Below are 21,695 nucleotides of genomic sequence, written 5' to 3' on the forward strand. Positions count from 1 at the left end.
CTATTGATCTACTCACATTTGCATGTCCGTAGACACCTCCAAGGTCATGTGGCCATAGGCATGACTGAATGGAACGCTGTTACATTCCTGCCAGAGCGGTACCTATTGATCTACTCACATTTGCATGTTTTTGAACTGCTAGGTTGGCAGAAGCTGGGGCTATGTGATGTCCCATGGGCCATGGAGTCCTGATCCCAGTGCCATTGTGGCTGATGAGGAGGAAAACAGGGGATTTTTGCCGGCTCAGCAAGAGCCAGAATCTTTCCAGATGCCTGTTGTTGATGTTTCTACCCGAGAGCCCATTAAGGAAGACCTTGACCAGGCCTTTCCCACTGCCTCCCCTCCTTTTCCCAGGAAACAGTTCTATGCGGTGGGCAGGGGCAAGAAAGAGCAGGTTCGGAGGAGCTTGAGAATAGCAGCTAAACGTTAATTAGCCATGTTCCCCTGGGAAATTCTAGGGAGGAACGCATCTGGAGGGAGATGTGTTTCGTTCTCCTTTCCCTTGGGAAAGGAAGCTGGACACCTGCTTTGCAGAGAAATGAAACCGGGATAAAAGTGTCCGACACGAAGAATTCCGTGCGGAGTCAACAGATCAACTTCGGGAGTGATTTCGTGGTTCCAGCCAAGTGTGGACTTCGCAAAGTCCGCAACTCCAGTTCCTTGCCTTGCCTTGTCTAGCCAAGTATTCAAGAACTATCTTGCCTTGTTTCCAGCCTTGGACCTTGCTTCTAGTATCAAGCCTTGTTTCTAATTTTGCTGTGGACTTACTCTGAACTTTGGAAGGAATTTGGACGTTTCCCCACTCTATTGCTTGCAAATAGAGTGTGTTTCGGTTTGGATCTACATCTTTGGACTCTAATATAAAATATTGGACAATATATTTTTGGACTATTTCTGACCTTTCCTGAAAGGTCTTTTATTGGACTATATTTCCTACTTGTTTTTATTATTCTTACATATTCCCTTAATAAAGATATTAGATAGTTTTTGGCCTCCGTGTGTCGGTTCTTAGTGCTCTCGTTGCCCTGGGCGTGACAGGCTAACAGCGGGAACTCACTCCGCTCCCCGGATTCGAACCTGAGACCTTTCGGTCAGCAAGTTCAGCAGCTCAGCATTTTAACATGCTGTACTACCAGGGGCTCGAATGTTCAGCATGTTCAGCAGCAGGGTTTTTTCCCCCTCTCTCTCTCTGTGAGTCTACTGAGTGTCATAGTTTGCAAAGATACTATTTGTGTGTTAATTGGAAAATCAAATGAATGAAGCCAATTGGCTGAGTTTGCAAGGACCTGCGGAATAGGTTTGCAACTGTTGCTGTCCTGCTGCTGGAGAAACGGTTTGAACAGGTTTCTCTCTCTCTCTCTCTCTCTCTCTCTCTCTCTCTGAGTCTACTGAGAGTCATAGTTTGCAAAGATACTATATGTGTATTAACTGGAAAAACAAATGCATGAAGCTGATTGGCTGAGTTTGCAAGGACCTGGGGAATAGGTTTGCAACTGTTGCTGTCCTGCTGCTGGAGAAACAGTTTGAACAGGTTTCTCTCTCTCTCTCTCTCTCTCTCTCTCTCTGTGAGTCTACTGAGAGTCATAGTTTGCAAAGATACTATATGTGTGTTAACTGGAAAATCAAATGCATGAAGCCGATTGGCTGAGTTTGCAAGGACCTGGGGAATAGGTTTGCAACTGTTGCTATCCTGCTGCTGGAGAAACAGTTTGAACAGGGTTTTTCCCCCCTCTCTCTCTCTGTGAGTCTACTGAGTGTCATAGTTTGCAAAGATACTATATGTGTGTTATCTGGAAAATCAAATGCATGAAGTCGATTGGTTGAGCTTGCAAGGACCTGGGGAATAGGTTTGCAACTGTTGCTATCCTGCTGCTGGAGAAACAGTTTGAACAGGGTTTTTACCCTTTCTCTCTCTGTGAGACTACTGAGTGTCATTGTTTGCAAAGATACTATATGTGTGTTAACTGGAAAATCAAATGCATGAAGCCGATTGGCTGAGTTTGCCAGGACCTGGGGAATAGGTTTGCAACTGTTGCTATCCTGCTGCTGGAGAAACAGTTTGAACAGGGTTTTTTCCCCCCCTCTCTCTCTATGAGTCTACTGAGTGTCATAGTTTGCAAAGATACTATATGTGTGTTATCTGGAAAATCAAATGCATGAAGTCAATTGGTTGAGCTTGCAAGGACCTGGGGAATAGGTTTGCAACTGTTGCTATCCTGCTGCTGGAGAAACAGTTTGAACAGGTTTCTCTGTGTGTGTGTGCATGCGAGTCTACCGGAAAGGAGATGGCTCTGTACTCAGAGAGGCCTGACTATTTCTGAGGCCTTGTTTGCTGTTGATCTTCACTGCAGCAGATGTATGGACTATGGATCTCTTGGGTTCAGTAAAAGTTCCTGTGTTATTTGTTCTGCGGGCAAACGTAAGAGCTTCAATCTATCATCTAAAATCCCCAACATTGAACTACAAATCCCAGGCTGCAAACAACTGTTGCGGAATCATCAACAGTGAGATAATTCAATCGCATGAAGGAGGCCTCTGTTCTGGTTTCCAGCTGGGAGGTGGGAGCACACATTCCGGGCCACCAAGAACTAATTTTATGGCGCAGAAAACTTGTCTAAACAGGTTCTCCTGCCTATATGGCTTCAATGGGAAGTCCTTTCTTCTGGGTATAATGTTGACTTGTTCTCAAATTTATTTATTTATTTATTTATTATTAAGCTAGGGTTCGGCTACTGTAGAATGAATGCGGCTTGACATCACTTCAGCTGCCGTGGCTCAATGCTGTGGAATCCTGGGAGCTGTAGTTTTCCAAGGTTGTTAGCTTTCATTGCCAAAGAGTTCTGGTGTTTCACCAAACTACAACTCCCATTATTCCATATTATTAAAGTACTATCAAACAGCATTAATTGTAGTGCATAGATGCACTATAGGAGACACTTTTTTTTCTCAAACCAACATATCTCACAAGATTGGGAAAGAACAAAAAGGTGACGGAAAATAGGAGACACCGTTTATACTTACGTATATGTTGTTCTTAACTACAAGTTGGATGTTTGTAACTTGGGGACTGCCTATACTTACATTGACCCATGGATAAGTGGAGTCATATTTCTGTGGGTTAATTTTTTGAATTATTATAATATTATTATTATTATTAATAATAATAATATTATTATTACCATGTTGTATCCCAAGAGGTAGGTAGGTAGGTGATGATTATGATGATGGTGATGATTAACTAATTTATAATAATAATAATAATAATAATGATAATAATAATAAAGGCCACCTTACTGGGATCTGCGCGCATCATCCGAAAATACATCACACAGTCCTAGACACTTGGGAAGTGTTCAACTTGTGATTTTGAGATACAAAAGCCAGCATATCTATCTTGTTTGCTGTGTCACGCAATATAATAATAATAATAATAATAATAATAATAATAATAATAATAATAATAAACTGCCTCTTCCTGTGGCTTTTGAGCTCCTAGGTGGGCAGGGAGCTGGGGCTAATGGCTGGTGCTCACCCCGACCTGGGGTCAAACTCGTACCGTATATACTCAAATATAAGCCGACCTGAATATAAGCCGACCAGAACCCTCACCCGAGTATAAGCTGAGGGGGGCTTTTTCAGCCTTAAAAAAGGGCTGAAAAACTCGGCCTATACTCGAGTATATACGGTATATACCCTTGGTGCATCATTTTGTACCAATTCTCTTTCAAATCGTAGGCATATGTACATTTCAATTTGTGGTTCCATATTCTTTCCCATTCCTACGATTTTATTGCGTAACCTATATTGGCTGCCCATTGGACCATATGGTCTATATGTGTATTTTATTGACGTACGTTCTTATGGCATCAAATTACTGCCTATATATGTGATCCGCCCTGAGTCCCGTACGGGGTGAGAAGAGCAGGGTATAAATATGGTAAATAAATAAACAAATATTTATTTGCAGCCTTTCACTTTCATAGGGGGATCCTATGCCCCTAACTCCAGATAATATGAACGGCTGATGGTAGCAATGAAATGCAAGCAATGAAATGCAAATGTTATACCATTTATCTGTGCATGTATTTCATTCTAAAACCCAGATATTTACCCATTCACAAATTAAACCGGCAACAGTTGGGTTTAGGAATGTGGGGTTGGGGGGCAGCCTTATAATTATGTTCTTCAGGACAGTTTGGCCATCTGTTCTGAAAGAGCTGAAGCAATCCTAAGGCAGTTTTGCCTCTTCAGCTGTCACGGACTCGCGCTCGGACCAAAGCAGCTGTTCTGAAAAAATCCCTATTTTTTAAAAAACAGGGTGGTTGTGGAACACATTGAGAGGTAGCTGTGCTGGTCATAGAGCCAGCAATAATACAATCCACAAAAAAGCAATCACGTCCCATAGAAGCATGCCTAGAGGAGCTAGGAAAATCCCAGAAAGGAGTATAGGTGCATCCAGTTTGACACAACTTTGACTGACATGGTGTAATGAAGTACGAATTTTTGGTTTACAGATGTTATGTTTAATTGTGTGTTTGTGTTTTAAAAGGGTAAGTATTACAGTTATTGCATCTCAGCACTCAGAGGCTGGTTGCCATGGAGAAGTAGGCGGAGCCTACTTATTTTAAACCGACTCAAAATGAACAATTGAGTCTCTTTGATCCCCTCAACCTAGGATCAATCTTCCCTGTGCCTCATCAGAGCACAGACTGAATCCCTTTTTTAAAACTCTGCACTTCTTCAACAAGTTTTAAAAAAGGGATTCAGTCTGTGCTCTGATGAGGCACAGGGAAGATTGATCTAGGTTGAGGGGATCAAGGAGACTCAATTGTTCATTTTGAGTTGGTTTAAAATAAGTTTGATGACTTCTTTAATGTAGTCTGTTTCCTGGTAAGGAACAGAGAATCTGTGATCGTATATCACAGGGGTGACTGCGGTTTAAAAGTAGCAGAGAAAGTAGTTCTAACTACTTTAAGTAAAAGAAGTGATACTTTAGAGAGTTTGACTCATCTCATTCTAGTATTGCAGAGCCTCTAGCAATGTTTTGCGAAAGCCTCGTGTTCTGGGCACATTGAGAAATAATGGGGTCCAGGTTTGGGTCCTGCTTCATTCCCACATGCCTTGCCAACCCTCCTCACTCTCTCTCACGCACTTCAGCTTGCCCTCCATTCACCACATCGGTTAAACTCCCGGGAGGAGGGCAAGCCATCCAGGGAGCCAGATTTGGTTACTCGGGGATGCCATGGGCCGGATCTTTTACCTTCGGCGGCTAGAGGCGAATAAAGCTGTTACTGTGGGGGAAGCGTTTGATGGGTACAATATCGCTGGGAGATAAAACACGCCAAACAATTAGATGTGAGAGATTAGAGGCCCCAAAGGGAGTGGATCCTAAACCCGACTCAGGTTTCTCTGCTTTGGGAGCAGCTCTCAATAGCCCTCTCTCTGTTTCCACATTTTTGGTACCTCTGGGAAAGAGCTGCCTAACTTTTAACGACAGGTTTCGAAACAGGACCTCCCATTCACAAGTCCCTTAAGCATTGAGTTGAGCGTTTGACAAATCCATCTGGGTAGCTATTAGTGCGTTGTTGTGACAAGAACGGGGAAAGAACCTTGTGGCACCTCGAAGACAGATTTGACAAGACGTGCCTCATCCGCAAAAACCAAGCCAAAGTACGTGAAACCTTTGGAACTGTGGAGACACAGCTCACGGGCTTTTCGCGTTCCAGGATTTGTTTCTTCATTTTATTAGCAAGGAAAATAATAATGTTGTCACCAGCCACCCACTGTTCCCCTGAATGTAGGTGTGATCCAGGTAGGCAAAGGATGACGTGGAGGCTTCATAAAGACCAGGGCTATTCTTTTATTGGCCAGATTTGTAAACCTCATCATCATCATTTCTTTCTGAAAGTATAGGTGAGTGCCAGTTCAGCTTTCAACAACAACAACAACAACAACAACAACAACAACAACAACAATTTTATTCTTATATCTCGCCCCATCTCCCCAAAGGGACTCGAGGCAGCTCACATGGAGACCAAGCCCAGCAATACACAATAAAATACAATCACATAAATACATTTAAAACATATAAACATAAAGTCATAAAACATATAATATATTAAAACATACTCTGTATGTTTTAACTGTACAGTAGAGTCTCACGTATCCAAGCTAAACGGGCCGGCAGAAGCTTGGATAAGCGAATATCTTGGATAATAAGGAGGAATTAAGCCATAGCCAGGTCTTCTCCTCATCAGCTTTTCCTTCCATTTTGTCAAGGAACTTTCCATGCAGTGTTTTGTTGTGTCAGCTGTCAGCTCTAGTTTGTAGTGCGGTTTTCTTGTACTGGTTTTTTGTCTGCTGTGCTTTGAGGAGTTTCTGATTTTTGACTTCAATCAAAGCGGGTTCTTCACTTTGCTTTACATCTTCTGCCAGGGCATGTTCTTCTTCTTTGACTGCTTGTTTTACTTGTAAGAGTCCTCTGCCCCCTGATCTTCTAGGCAGATACAGCCGGTCAACATCACTGCGAAGGTGCAGTGAATGATGAATGGTCATGAGTTTTCTTGTTTTTCTGTCCAAATTGTCCAGTTCCACCAGTGTCCAGTTTATGATGCCAGCAGTATATCTTATGACAGGTATGGCCCAGGTGTTTATGGCCTTAATGGTGTTGCCTCCATTGAGCTTGCTTTTGAGAATTTTTCTGACCCTTTGTGTGTATTCTTTACTGACCACAGTTTTCACATGTTCATGCTTGATGTTGGCCAGCTGTAATATGCCCAGATATTTATAGGCCTCTGGCTGGTGACACTTTATTGTTTGGCCATTAGGCATATTTATGCCCTCACTTTCAATGATTTTTCCCTTCTTCAATGCCACTGTTGAACATTTGTCCAAGCCAAACTCCATGCTGATATCAGTGCTAAAAATTCGGACAGTGTTGGTCAGAGACTGGATTTCAGTTTCCGTTTTCCCATACAGCTTCAGGTCATCCATGTACATCAGATGTGAAATTTGATGAGATTTCTTAGATGTTTGATAGCCGAGATTTGTTTTTTGTAAGATTGTTGACAGAGGGATCATGGCAATAATGAAAAGCAGAGGGGACAATGAATCTCCCTGGAAAATTCCTCTTCTGATGTTAACAAGTCCATAGCTTTCATTTCCAACAAACAGTTCAGTTTTCCAGTGCTCCACCATGTTTTCAATAAAGGTGCCAACGTTTTTACAAATCCCGATGGTGTCCAGGCACTTGATGATCCAGCTGTGTGGGAGTGAGTCAAAGGCCTTTTTGTAGTCAATCCACGTAGAATCATAGAATAGTAGAGTTGGAAGAGACCTCATGGGCCATCCAGTCCAACCCCCCGCTAAGAAGCAGGAAATTCAAAGCACCTCCGACCTTCACGTCATGTGAAGATTAGCTTTTCGGCTCTTACAATTCTCCAGAATCATTTTGTCAATCAATAACTGGTCTTTTGTGCCCCTGCTTTTCCGTTTGTTGCCTTTCTGTCCATCTGGAAAAATGTTTTTTTCTTCAAGATAATCTTGGACTTTGTCAGCTATGATGCCAGTCAGTAGTTTAAACATAGTGGGCAGACACGTTATTGGCCTGTAGTTTCCTGGTGCTGCTCCTTTTGTTGGATCCTTTTGTATCAGGTATGTTCTTCCAGTTGTTAGCCATTCACTGATACTTCCTTTCTGCAGCATCTCATTGAACTGTTGGGCCATTTTTCCATGTAAACTAATCAGATGTTTGAGCCAAAATCCATGAAGTTGATCACTACCAGGCGATGACCAGTTCTTGACTTTTTGTACTCATTTGCTGATCATTTCAGTTGTTATTTCCATCTGTTCCATTTTGTTCTGTGAGAATTTTCCTTCAAAATCCTTTATCCACCTGGTCCATGAGCTCCATGAAGCTTTGAGAACTTCTGGTCTGATGGCTTTTCTTTCTCCTTTTGTCCTCCAGCCCTAAAGAGGTCCTTCGACGTAGAAGATGGAGAAGAGGAGCCAGAGTTTTCCCCGTCCTCTCCGCCGCGGTCTCCCCTGAATCCCACCCCTCCTGGAGTCCTCCTCACCCCTGGCAATGGAGACGGGAGGAGAGTGGGGGGTCCGGTGCTGCCCTTTTACCAGACCCGCCTTGGCTTGGGCCCAAGCCCGGCTCAGAACGTCAACCCCAAGGCACGGATCAGCGGCAGCCTCTCCTTCAACAGGGGCACCATGCAGCCTCCTCGATCCAACGGGACCAACCTCACAAGGGTCTCCTCCTTCCAGACACGGCTCAACCCCAATGGCTTCTCGTCTTCCTTGGGCCCCGGAAGTGACAACGAGAGCCTGCATAGCTCGTCTTCCAGCTTGGAGTGCCCGACACCCATCAAAGGACCTCAGAATATGGCCCCACAATTGCAGCTACCCACGTCGGCTGCCACCCAGCTCTCCAGTCACATCCTGAAGAAGTTCTCCTCCCACGGCAACGTCTTCCATGCCGAGGTGGACCAGCCCATCCAAGATATCTCCAAAGCTGTTGTGAATCACAGCTCCTTGCCCTCGCTGGACCTTCACATTGCCGAAGACCTTCCTCTGTGCTCTACTCCAAAATTTGATGCCACAAAGAGCTACAGGGACCAGAACTGTATCTCACCTCCACCCATGAGACAGGAGGCCTTCATTCCAGCCATGCAAGCGAGCCAGTTGGCAAACAAGGCTGCTCCGGCTCCAGCTTCCAGGCAGACAGCGAAGTTGCAGAAATTCCCCATCAGCCTTGATGGGTTGGTTGGGAAGTCTCCAAATGGAGCTTTCCCCAAGGTTGACCCTTCATCCAAAGCTTTGTCTAAAGCGGAGCTCCAGGTCAACCTTGGTCCCAGCCTCAGCGTGGCCCAGAAACACCCAGAAGGCATCCAGGGAGATCAAACTGTCATTGAGAGTAACATTTGCCTGCCACCTTCTCCTAAGATCCTTCCAGGAGCTCCCTTCCAGCTTGTGTCACATCTCCACATGCCACAAGCCACATCACGGCCATCTTCTCATGGAGACCCACCAACAGTATCGCCACAAGAAGAGCCAGGTCCATCAAGTCCAAGAGAAAGCAGCTATGTCCCAGTGGAGAGGGTCAACTCTCCTTTCGGCCAAGAAGCCTCCAAGCTTCATGTTCTGGTGCCGTCTTCTAGCTCAAGTGAAGATCTCCTCACAGGAGCAAACCAGTCTCTGGAGGCTTCCTTGGAGCAGAAGGAACTTCAAGACAAGGAACTTCTAAAGGAAGGTAGGTTGGAGCCACTACTGTTATTTTATCAGGGATACATTTTGCAGGTGAAACTCTTCAGGAGTTGTTGTATGTTTTCCGGGCTGTATGGCCATGTTCCAGAAGTATTCTCTCCTGACGTTTTGCCCACATCTATGGCAGGCATCCTCAGAGGTTGTGAGTTATGAGGATGCCTGCCATAGATGTGGGCGAAACGTCAGGAGAAAATACTTCTGGAACATGGCCATACAGCCCGGAAAACATACAACAACCCTGTGATACCGGCCATGAAAGCCTTCGACAACACTCTTCAGGAGTATTCAACTTGGGAGGTGGAAGGGAACTGTCTACACTGATGGAAAAAATTATATACACCGCATAGCTGCCTTGATCCATAGTTTCAGACTCCATGGATGTAGGAGTTGTATTGTAATCATATGGCATCAGAGAGACCTGAAATGATCCTTATTTATTTTGCCATTACCTGTAAAGGTAAAGGTTTTCCCCTGACATTAAGTCTGACTCTGGGGGTTGGTGCTCATCTCCATTTCTAAGCTGAAGAGCCAGAGTTGTCTGTAGACACCCCCAAGGTCATGTGGCCCTGTGCCATCTCACCTGAGGCTATAACTCTTAGTGACAGAGGCATGGATGTGACGTCTTTCCCCAGGGGATTGCTTCTTGCCCTCCTTTAGGGAAACTGGAACTCCCAAGGACCAAATCACTGTAGATAACTCAAAACTGGTTATTGTTCACAAAAGGTTATCCCAATAAGCTGGAAGTTTCAAAGGGGTAAAGGAAAGTATACATTACAGTCTTTGGTTGTCTTAAGTCCAAGGAGCTTTGTAGCTGAGAAGCTTTTCCAGGTCCCTCTTTCTCAATGGCTGTGAATGCCGGAGCAATCCTCAGCCTCAGTCCAAATGGCCTATGTTTGAAGACGGAGCAGTACTCACATTTGCATGTTTTTTTAAAGTAATTTTTATTCAAAATTTTCTTTCGTGTACATAATTAAAAAGGATAAGGTAGGAGGGGAAAGGTTGGTAGTGGGATTGGGATAAAAAGAAAAGAAAAGAAAAAGTGTGGATAAGGCAAAAGAGTCTAGGGTAAGAGGGTATAACGGGATAATAAGGGGTAAAGAGTTCTGTTTGGTCTTCCGCTTTCTGTCCTTTGTGATATACTTTACATTTCTTGTTCGTTTTCCCTTTATAATCTGGTCTAGTTGATAATATCCATTCTCGGGTTCTTCTTTTGCTTATTTTTCCTTTGACTTTGTCTTATATTCTTCGTATTTTCCCCAACCTGTCCTCTTTATTGCCTTACCTCTGCTTGATTTCATTAAATATGTTCATTTGTCCATGTCATATATATCATCCAATTTCTCCAACCTTTGTTTTTTCGTTGGGGTTTCCTTTTTGTTTCCAATATCTCGCAAAGGTTATTCTTGCGGCTGTCACTGCATAAGTAAAAAACAATATCCTCATTCTGGTTAAAATGCCACAGATATACAAACCCCACTTGTCTAGTTATTTATTTCGTGTCAAAAGCATTGCATAACAAATACATTTTAAAATGATGGAAAAAAAGGAAATCACAAGCAACTAAATAGTTTTAGACCAAAAACGGGCAACAGCAACCGCATTGTCCGTAGCTTTAAACAACTCCTGCTCCGTGCATGAGGCAGGGCATTGTGGGCAAGCAGACATATGCGGAGTTGTTTGTTCAGCTCCACAGCCACACAAGGTGGAGGGTTCCTCCAGGTAGTGCCATCTTGCCAGGTTGTCTTTAGATCTGCCCACTCCGCTTCTGAGTCTGTTCAGGGACTTCCAAGTTGCCCATTCTTGGTTTGCCCCTGGAGGAAGACCCTCATGGGGGGCCATCCAGTTGGAATTGCCTGGTTTATCTGCCCAGAGGGACACCCTTGCTGCTGCTGGAGGAACCTCAAGAGGAGTGGTGGTTTTCATGAAGCCCTTCCTTGATTTGAGTCTGTTGAGAGGAGGCTGATAGTCATACAGTGGGTGGCTTTCACAATGTTCAACCTTATTTCTCTCACCGTTAGCAGCAACTTCCCGTCGCACGTCAGGAGGGGCAATGCCAGCTAACTTGTAGAGTTTATCAACAGGTGTAGGTTTAAGGCATCCTGTGATGATTCTGCATGTTTCATTCATTGCTATGTCCACCTGCTTTGCATGGGCAGACTTGTGCCAAACAGGACAGGCGTACTCTGCAGTTGAGAAAGACAAGGCCAGGGCTGATGTTCTTATTACTTGTGGGTCTGCTCCCCATGCGCTGCCAGTCAGTTTCCGCAGGATGTTATTGCGTGCAGCTACTTTGTACTTGGTGTTCGCGCAGTGTTTCCTATATGTTAGTGTTCGATCTAAGGTGACACCAAGGTATTTAGGATGGAAACAGTGTTCGAGCTCTTGGCCTTCCCAAGTAACTTTCAGTTTCCTGTTGGCTTCACGGTTACGTAGGTGGAAAGCACACACTTAGAATCATAGAATCATGGAATCCTAGAGTTGGAAGAGACCTCATGGGCCATCCAGTCCAACCCCCCGCTAAGAAGCAGGAAATCGCATTCAAAGCACCCCCGACAGATGGCCATCCAGCCTCTGCTTAAAAGCCTCCAAAGAAGGAGCCTCCACCACAGTCCGGGGGAGAGAGTTCCACTGCTGAACAGACCTTCTCACAGTGAGGAAGTTCTTCCTGATGTTCAGGTGGAATCTCCTTCCCTGTAGTTTGAAGCCATTGTTCCCTTGTGTCCTAGTCTGCAGGGCAGCAGAAAACACGCTTGCTCCCTCCTCCCTAGGACTTCCCTTCACGTATTTGTACATGGCTATCTGTCTCCTCTCAGCCTTCTCTTCTGCAGGCTAAACATGCCCAGCTCTTTAAGCCGCTCCTCATAGGGCTTGTTCTCCAGACCCTTCATCATTTTAGTTGCCCTCCTCTGGATGCTTTCCAGCTTGTCAACATCTCCCTTCAACTGCGGTGCCCAGAATTGGACACAGTGTGATTCCAGGTGTGGTCTGACCAAGGCAGAATAGAAAGAGGGGGAGCAGGACTTCCCTGGATCTAGACGCTATTCCCCTATTGATGCAGGACAGAATCCCATTGGCTTTTTTAGCTGCCGCATCACATTGTTGGCTCATGTTTAACTTGTTGTCCACGAGGACTCCAAGGTCTTTTTCGCACACACTGCTGTCAAGCCAGGCATCGTCCCCCATTCTGTATCTTTGATTTCCATTTTTTCTGCCGAAATGAAGTATCTTGCATTTGTCCCTGTTGAACTTCATTTTGTGAGTTTCGGCCCATCTCTGTAGTCTGTCAAGATCGTTTTGAATTCTGCTCCTGTCTTCTGGAGTGTTGGCTCTCCCTCCCAGTTTTGTGTCGTCTGCAAACTTGATGATCGTGCCTTCTAACCCTTCGTCTAAGTCGTTAATAAAGATGTTGAACAGAACCGGGCCCAGGACGGAGCCCTGCTTGTGGCACTCCACTCGTGACTTCTTTCCATGATGAAGACGACGCATTGGTGAGAATCACCCTTTGGGTTCGTTCGCTTAGCCAATGACAGATCCACCTAATCGTAGTTTTGTCTAGCCCACATTTTACTAGTTTCCTTGCCAGAAGGTCGTGGGGGACTTTGTCGAAGGCCTTACTGAAATCCAGGTAGGCTACATCCACAGCATTCCCTGTATCGATCCAACTCGTAACTCTATCGAAAAAAGAGATCAGATGAGTCTGGCATGACTTGTTTTTGGTAAATCCGTGTTGACTATTAGCAATGACCGCATTTGTTTCTAAGTGTTCGCAGACCACTTCCTTAATGATCTTTTCCAGAATTTTGCCTGGTATTGATGTGAGGCTGGCCGGGTTGGAAGGGTTAGGCTTCAGGTGGTTCTCTTTGTAGGAGCTGGAGAGATCTTTCAAGGCATTAGTGAGCTGCTTTTCAACTGTTTCAAAATATTTCGCTTGTGTTGTAAGGCCAAGGTCATCAGCATATATAAAGCTCTTTGTGAGTGGTGGTTGTGGCTGATCGTTCGTGAAGATGTTAAATAAGGTCGGTGCAAGAACGCTGCCTTGGGGTAAACCATTCTTTTGCCTCCTCCATCTGCTTTTCCGGCCCTGAAACTCCACATAGAAGCTGCGGTTTTCTAGGAGAGTCTGGACAGTTTTTGTAAAGTCAAAGTCCCGGGTGATATGGTAGACTTTATGCAGCATTTTTCTATGTTGCACCATGTCACAGGCTGCCGTAAGGTCCACAAAAACTGTTCCCGTAATGCAGCCTTTCTCATAGCCTTCCTCGATATGCTCCGTCAGATGAAGAATTTGACCTGTACAGTTTTTTTCTCCTGACACTTTGCCCACATCTATGGCAGGCATCCTCAGAGGTTGTGAGATCTGTTGAAAACCACCCAAAAGCATTGGACGTGTCTAGTTTTCAACAGATCTCACAACCTCTGAGGATGCCTGCCATAGATGTGGGCAAAGTGTCAGGAGAGAGTGCTTCTGGGAACATGGCCAGACAGTCCGGAAAACTCACAGCAATCCAGTGATTCCGGCCATGAAAGCCTTTGATAACAAATTCGAGGTCATTCTTCCGAAGTCTTGTTTTCTCCATCCTGAATTTTCCCAGACGGGACAGGTTGGGATGCAAACAAAATGTTTGCAGCAGATTCTGAAATGGCTAGGCTGTCATTTTCAAGTCTGACACAACACTTTTGTACCCGAGCCAGCCACAGCTATTATTTTTTGGGGGGGTTGTTTTTCTTCTCTCTCCCCCTAAGCCCGTTTCCGTGACTTCCCTTGTTCCTTTGGCTTTGGGACAAACTCCGGAGTCTTTTTGGCAGCCTTTCCGGCTTCCCACCCCGACTGTCCTGTACTCTACCCTGCAATAAGAGGGGGTGGCAAGGGTCCAAAATGTATTTTTTATTTTTAAAAAAAGAGGTTTTCACACCTACCTAAGCAATAGGAGGAAGGAGCAGCTGTGTAATCACTCAAGGTGAGGTGGGCGTTGGGAGCGGTAAGGGAGGAATTCTGTCCTCTTGCAGACACGTTCCCGATCTCGACGACAACAACGGAGACAGGCCCACCCACAATAATAACCTGCTATGAAAACGACCGTCCCTTTTAGGGCTCTCTCTCACTTCGGGTCCCGAGATTGTGAAATGTCGGGCGAAAAGTGGAGACAGAGAAATGCAAGTAAGCATTGTGCATTCAGCCTCCGCCACACTTGCATTGTAGAGTCATCACCATCACCATCACATTTAATTTATTACCTGCCTCTCCCTCTGCTCGAGGCGGGGTGGCGGGATACAGCATCGTTAAAATAAGAGACAAAACACTATTAAAAGACATACAACAAGATGCACAGAGTTAAAATATACCGTATATACTCGTGTATAAGCCGAGGCACCTAATTTTACCACCAAAAAAACCTGGGGTAACGTAGCCCGGGCTGTGGCGCAGGTTGGTGAGCAGCCAGCTGCAGCCAGCTACAACAAATCACTCTGCATATGTGTATAAATATACAGTAGAGTCTCACTTATCCAACACTCGCTTATCCAACATTCTGGATTATCCAATGCATTTTTGTAGTCAATGTTTTCAATATATTGTGATATTTTGGTGCTAAATTCGTAAATACAGTAATTACTACATAGCATTACTGCGTATTGAACTACTTTTTCTGTCAAATTTGTTGTTAAACATGATATTGTGGTGCTTCATTTGTAAAATCATAACCTAATTTGGTGTTTAATAGGCTTTTCCTTAATCTCTCCTTATTATCCAACATATTCGCTTATCCAACATTCTGCCGGCCCATTTATGTTGGATAAGTGAGACTCTACTGTATGTGTGTATATATATTACTCTTTTTTCTTTTTTCCTTTCTTGTCTTTTTTTTCTTCTTCTTCTTTTGCCTCCTTCCTACTTTTTTTTTTTCTTTTAATGTACTGCAATAACTATAAATAAAATGGTACAAACAAATCACTCTGACCAAGAGGTCATGAGTTCGAGGCCAGCTCGGAGCTGCGTTTGTCTCTGTCTTTGTCCTATGTTAAAAGGCATTGAATGTTTGCCCTATATGTGTAATGTGATCCGCCCCGAGTCTCCTTTGGGGTGAGAAGGGCGGAATATAAATACTGTAAATAAATAAATAAATTAACGTATTGACTCGAGTATAAGCCAAGGATTGGAAATGAAGCAGCTACTGGTAAGTTTCAAAAATAAAAATAAATACCAATAAAATTACATTAATTAAGGTTACATTACATTACATTACTATGTAATGATTACATTAATTACATTAATCAGTAGGTTAAATAATGTATACAGTATAGTCTCACTTATCCAAGCCTCGCTTATCCAAGCCTCTGGATAATCCAAGCCATTTTTGTTGTCAATGTTTTCAATATATCGTGATATTTTGGTGATAAATTCATAAATACAGTAATTACTACATAACATTACTGTGTACTGAACTGCTTTTTCTGTCAAATTTGTTATATAACATGATGTTTTGGTGCTTAATTTGTAAAATCATAACCTAATTTGATGTTTAATAGGCTTTTCCTTAATCCCTCCTTATTATCCAAGATATTCGCTTATTCAACGTTCTGCCGGCCCGTTTAGCTTGGATAAGTGAGACTCTACTGTATCTAATTTTATTTTTGAAATTTACCAGTAGCTGTTGCATTTCCCACCCTCGACTTATACTCGAGTCAATCAGTTTTCCCAGTTTTTTTTTGGTGGTAAAATTAGGTGCCTCAGCTTATATTCGGGTCGGCTTATACTCAAGTATATACGGTATACAGGAAACAGCAAACAACAGGATTATAGCTAGACACTACTAGAAAAGGCTCGAAGAAGTATGCCCAGTGATTCAGGTCTCCTCATGAAATACAGAAGTACAGTAGAGTCTCACTTATCCAACACTCGCTTATCCAACATTCTGGATTATCCAACGCATTTTTGTAGTCAATGTTTTCAATACATCGTGATATTTTGGTGCTAAATTCGTAAATAAAGTAATTACTACGTAGCATTACTGCGTATTGAACTACTTTTTCTGTCAAATTTGTTGTATAACCTGATATTTTGGTGCTTAATTTGTAAAATCATAACCTAATTTGATGTGTAATAGGCTTTTCCTTAATCCCTCTTTATTATCCAACATATTCGCATATCCAACGTTCTGTTGGCCCGTTTATGTTGGATAAGTGAGACTCTACTGTATTTCCAATATGCCCAGTGATTCAGGTCTCCTCATGATATGTCCAAAGTACAACAGACTTAGTTTGTTTATCTTGGCTTCTAGGGAGAATTTAAACTTGGTTTGTTTGAAGATCCAATTCTTTGTCTACTGTATCTGTAAAACTAGTTTCAAAAGAATATTTGTATATCCTCTACCAATGATTGGGACCATCTTGTGAGTCTGAGATGAGCTTCAAACTTGTATCTGAAATGAACACATCACCTTTTCCTGTTTATCCTCCTCTCTGTCTGACTGTATATTTTGCCTAAATTACCCCTCTGGCTTTCAAGGTAATTCTTGAGTTTCCTTGTTATAGTCGTTTCTGCAGAGACACGTATATAATACTTAAAGAGGTTGGTGATCTAAACAGAAGGCCCTTCGGCATGTTTAATTTCAGGGCCACGTAGCAGCCGCGATCACATTACCGCTGTCGAATTCTGGGATTGGTAGTTTGGTGAGATAGTTAGGCTTCTTAATCAGGTAATTTAACAAGTGAGTAAACTAGAATCCCCAAGATTCCATAGGATGGAGTTATTTCACTTAAAGAGAGGATCAAGCTCTTACATGTGTACAGTGTGAACAATCCATGTCTGTCCACACTACAGATGTTATAGCGAATTGATACTACTCTAACTGTGCTAAGAAGTCCTCAGAGTTTGTGCTTTTGTGAGATATGGGATAACACCTGTATCCACTTTGTGTAGATACGTGACTCCATTGATAACAGCGAGCCTTATTGAAATAGAAGACCTCTGGTCCAAGAATACTGTAATACGAGGGCTATCCAGAAAGTAGATTACATTTTGGAATTAAAAATGGACAAAGTATAGGAGAAAACATTTACCATATGCATAGTCGCCATTTAAATCTAGGCACTTATCATAGCGATGAATGAGCTTGGCAGCTCCTTCCTCACCAAACTCTGCCGCTTGCGTCCTCAACGCAGCATTTTGGCGATGATGCGCAGCTGCGGGAAGGGGTGACCGGCTGGTTGAGAACGCAAGCGGCAGAGTTTGGTGGGGAAGGAGTTGCCAAGCTCATTCATCGCTATGATAAATGCCTAGCATAGTCGCCATTCAAATCTAGGCACTTATCATAGCGATGAATGAGCTTGGCAACTCCTTCCCCACCAAACTCTGCCGCTTGCGTCCTCAACGCAGCGTTTTGGCGACAATACACAGCAGCGGGAAGGGGTGACCAGCTGGTTGAGGACGCAAGCGGCAGAGTTTGGTGGGGTTTCCAAGCTCATTCCTCGCTATGAGAAGTGCCTAGATTTCAATGGGGACTATGTTGAGAAGTGGTATTTGGGTGTGGCTTTCAATTGCATATGGCAAATGTTTTCTCCTATACTTTGTTCATTTTTAATTCCAAAACGTAATCTACTTTCTGGATAGCCCTCGTAAAATTATGTTGAATGACACAGAAATTATGTTGAATGACACAGCTGGGCTGTGGCGCAGCTGGCTAGTAACCAGCTGCAATAAATCACTACTGACCGAGAGGTCATGAGTTCGAAGCCCGGGTTGGGTTAAGCCCCCAACCATTAAATAGCACGGCTTGCTGTTGACCTATGCAGCCTCGAAAGACAGTTGCATCTGTCAAGTAGGGAAATTTAGGTACGCTTTATGCGGGAGGCTAATTTAACTAATTTATTTATTTATTTATTTATTATTTACAGCATTTATATTCCGCCCTTCTCACCCCCAAGGGGACTCAGGGCGGATCACATTACACATACAGGCAAACATTCAATGCCTTTTAACATAGAACAAAGACAAGACAAACATAGGCTCTGAGCGGGCCTCGAACTCATGACCTCCTGGTCAGAGTGATTCATTGCAGCTGGTTGCAGCTGGCTTGCTTTCCTGCCTGCACCACAGCCCCGGCATACAACATCATAAAACTGCCAGCAAAACACGAGGAAAGGAATGAGGAAGTACAGCCACTAGTGGACAGTGAAGCAACAGCTCCCCCTGTGGCCGGAATCGTGAAGCTGGAAAAAAATGTGAAATGCCTCTGTGTCTGTCTATATATGTTGTTTGTCTGTTGGCATTGAATGTTTGCCATATATGTGTTCATTTTCCTGAGTCCCCTTCAGGGTGAGAAAGAAGGGCGGAATATAAATACTGTCAATAAATAAATTAAAGCCAACAAATTTCGTTAGACATGGATATTTGAAAGCGGATATGGATCCCACGGATATGGGAAATCTGTCATGGTTTGCAAAGATACTTTATGTGCGGCAAAAAGGACATCTTCGCCAAGCATCCCCAAAAGCCTATTATTGCCATCTGTGATTAAACCCACATCCATAATTAAATTGCCTTTAATTGAGCAGAGCCCTGGGATTATTCCTTGCCTTTTTTTTTCTTTGGAGAATAAAGCATCTCCAATTAGTCCCTGTCTGTAGGAGACCGTTAACCTGTCGTATCCAAAGGTGCTTTGGAATTTTTTTAACATTGTTTTTATTGTGCATTTTACAAGCAACTTGTATCTTTCTTAATACAACCAGTAAACAAGAGTCTTTTTTTCCCCTTTAGAATAAAAAAAAATCTTTTAGATACCACAACCCAAATACCAACATAACGTGTAAGAAAAAACCAAAGAAAAAGAAGAGAAAATGAGGGGAGAAGGGAAAAAAAGAAAAGGAAAAAAAAAAGAAAAAGGAAAAGGAAAAATTAATAGTAGATATATACTAGGTATGTCCGATCGATGAAAAAATGTTTCAATTCTCGTTTCTAAAGTAGGGGGCGCTGGCGCTTCGATATAGAAAGTATTTCCGATTTTTTCACCCAAAAATTTCGGATATTTCCGAAAATTCGTAATGATTCTAAATGTTTCTAAAATGGCGGACGCGCATGCGCAATCGCAAAAAAAAAAGGAACCGGGGGGGGGGGGGACTTTACAGGGCTCTCCTGCCCTCATTTCTTGAGCGATCCTCATCAACCCTAGCCCCCACCTTTGCATACATCGTGGAAGCTTCTGATTGGCCGGGGAGCGGCAGCCATGTTAGGTAGGTTGCAGAAACAAAACAAAAAAAATTAAAAAAAATATTTTAAAAAATATATTTAAAAAAAATTGGGGGGGGGGGAAAAATTAACGAAACATTAAGAGACAGTTAGAGAATGGGCCAACAATGGTTCAAATTACATTGCCAGTTGCGCTGTGAGACAATGTCTCGGAATGCGTATCAAAAAGCGAGAACAATCCGAAATAATTCTGATATACGATTCAAAACGATTTTTGGACATGTCTAATATATACATATAATTTATCAGTTGCTATAAGTCTCTATGACTTCCAGAGCTCTGGAATTGGTCCTCTTTATTTTCCGCCATAATCATATAGTTTACTTTTATATTTTAAAGAAACGGTTTAACAACATTTGTTATTAATGTTGTTTTTATTCCTAATATTTCCCCAGGAAGTTTCCTTAGATCAATTCTATGTGAATATTTATTTTTTTCTTTTATTAAGTACTCTTTCATGGGTCTCCAGTCCGTGCTGTTTTTGGGATTTCTGTTTTGCGCTAACCTCTGTGTCAATAAATCCATATTCATCACGTCCATTACTTTATTAATCCATTTCTCCATACTAGGCACTTCCTTTGTTTTCCAGACCTGCGCTAGAGTTATTCTTGCCGCTGTGGTTAGAAAAAATATTAGTCTATCTGTATTTCTATCTATCTTTGGGTCAGTAATCCCTAGTAAAAAACATTCTGGCTTGAATTCAAACTTTTTTGTACAATTTTTTATCATTTTTTTAAAATAAATTCATACCAGAATTTCTTGATCTTCTTACACTTCCACCACATGTGGAGGAAAGTGCCTGAGTGTTTCCCACACTTCCAGCAATTTCCTTTACTGTATCTGGTGATCCTTGAAATAGTGGGTTGCTGTGAGTTTTTCTGGCTGTATGGCCATGTTCCAGTAGTATTCTCTCCTGGCGTTCTGCAATCTGTTAAGTGTTGTTCTTTATTTACTGTCCTGATTAGAGTTTTTTTTAATACTGGTAATCCCTTTTGTCCTTTGCTGAATGGAGCATTTGTTGGATTTTCTTTGGTGAGTCTGTAACAATTTTATTTATATTCTACCCTAGACATAAAAGGACATGGCAGGCCTTGGGTTTGACACAGATGACCTACACTGTAGAATTAATGCAGTTTAACACAACCTTAATGACAATGACTCAGTGCTCTAGCAGCCTGGGAATTGTAGTTTTACAAGGCCTTTTACCTTCTCTATGAAAGAGTGCTGGAGTCTCATCAAACTCCAACTCCCTTTAAACATGGCATGTAAAATGGGGCCAAACTGCACAATTTCTACAGTGTGGTTGCACCATAGGTCTGTCCGATCTCTTCATTCAAGAGATTCATTATAGGAGGGTTATCCAGAAAGTAGATTACGTTTTGGAAAATAAAAATAAACAAAGTATAGGAGAAAACTTTTACCATATGCAGTTGAAAGCCATACCCAAATACCACTTCTCAACATAGTTGCCATTCAAATCTAGGCACTTACCATAGTGATGAATGAGCTTGGCAACTCCTTCCCCACCAAACTCTGCCGCTTACGTCCTCAACCAGCCAACAACACAGCGTTTTGCCACACCCAAATACCACTTCTCAACATAGTCGCCATTCAAATCTAGGCACTTAATCATAGCGATGAATGAGCTTGGCAAGTCCTTCCCCACAAAACATTGCTGCTTGCGTCCTCAACGCAGCGTTTTGGCGACAATACGCAGCTGAGGGAAGGGGTGACCAGCTGGTTGAGGACTCAAGCGGCAGAGTTTTGTAGGGACGGAGTTGCCAAGCTCATTCACTGCACAATTTCTACAGTGTGGTTGCACCATGGGTCTGTCCGATCTCTTCATTCAAGAGATTCATTATAGGAGGGTTATCCAGAAAGTAGATTACGTTTTGGAAAATAAAAATAAACAAAGTATAGGAGAAAACTTTTACCATATGCAGTTGAAAGCCATACCCAAATACCACTTCTCAACATAGTTGCCATTCAAATCTAGGCACTTACCATAGTGATGAATGAGCTTGGCAACTCCTTCCCCACCAAACTCTGCCGCTTACGTCCTCAACCAGCCAACAACACAGCGTTTTGCCACACCCAAATACCACTTCTCAACATAGTCGCCATTCAAATCTAGGCACTTAATCATAGCGATGAATGAGCTTGGCAAGTCCTTCCCCACAAA

General features: G+C 43.0%; 1 protein-coding gene across 1 annotated transcript in view; it reads left to right on the top strand.

The window, feature by feature from the left end:
* LOC100560491 (septin-12) overlaps window positions 1-21,695 on the top strand; it is a 119,870-nt gene that overhangs the window by 24,267 nt on the left and 73,908 nt on the right. The window contains exon 2 of the mRNA XM_062964724.1: window positions 7,967-9,256. Coding sequence (XP_062820794.1) covers window positions 7,967-9,256 — 1,290 coding nt within the window. The remainder of the gene's footprint in view (window positions 1-7,966; window positions 9,257-21,695) is intronic.

Source organism: Anolis carolinensis, unplaced genomic scaffold, assembly GCF_035594765.1.
Source record: "Anolis carolinensis isolate JA03-04 unplaced genomic scaffold, rAnoCar3.1.pri scaffold_13, whole genome shotgun sequence".
Classification (NCBI taxonomy): domain Eukaryota; kingdom Metazoa; phylum Chordata; class Lepidosauria; order Squamata; family Dactyloidae; genus Anolis; species Anolis carolinensis.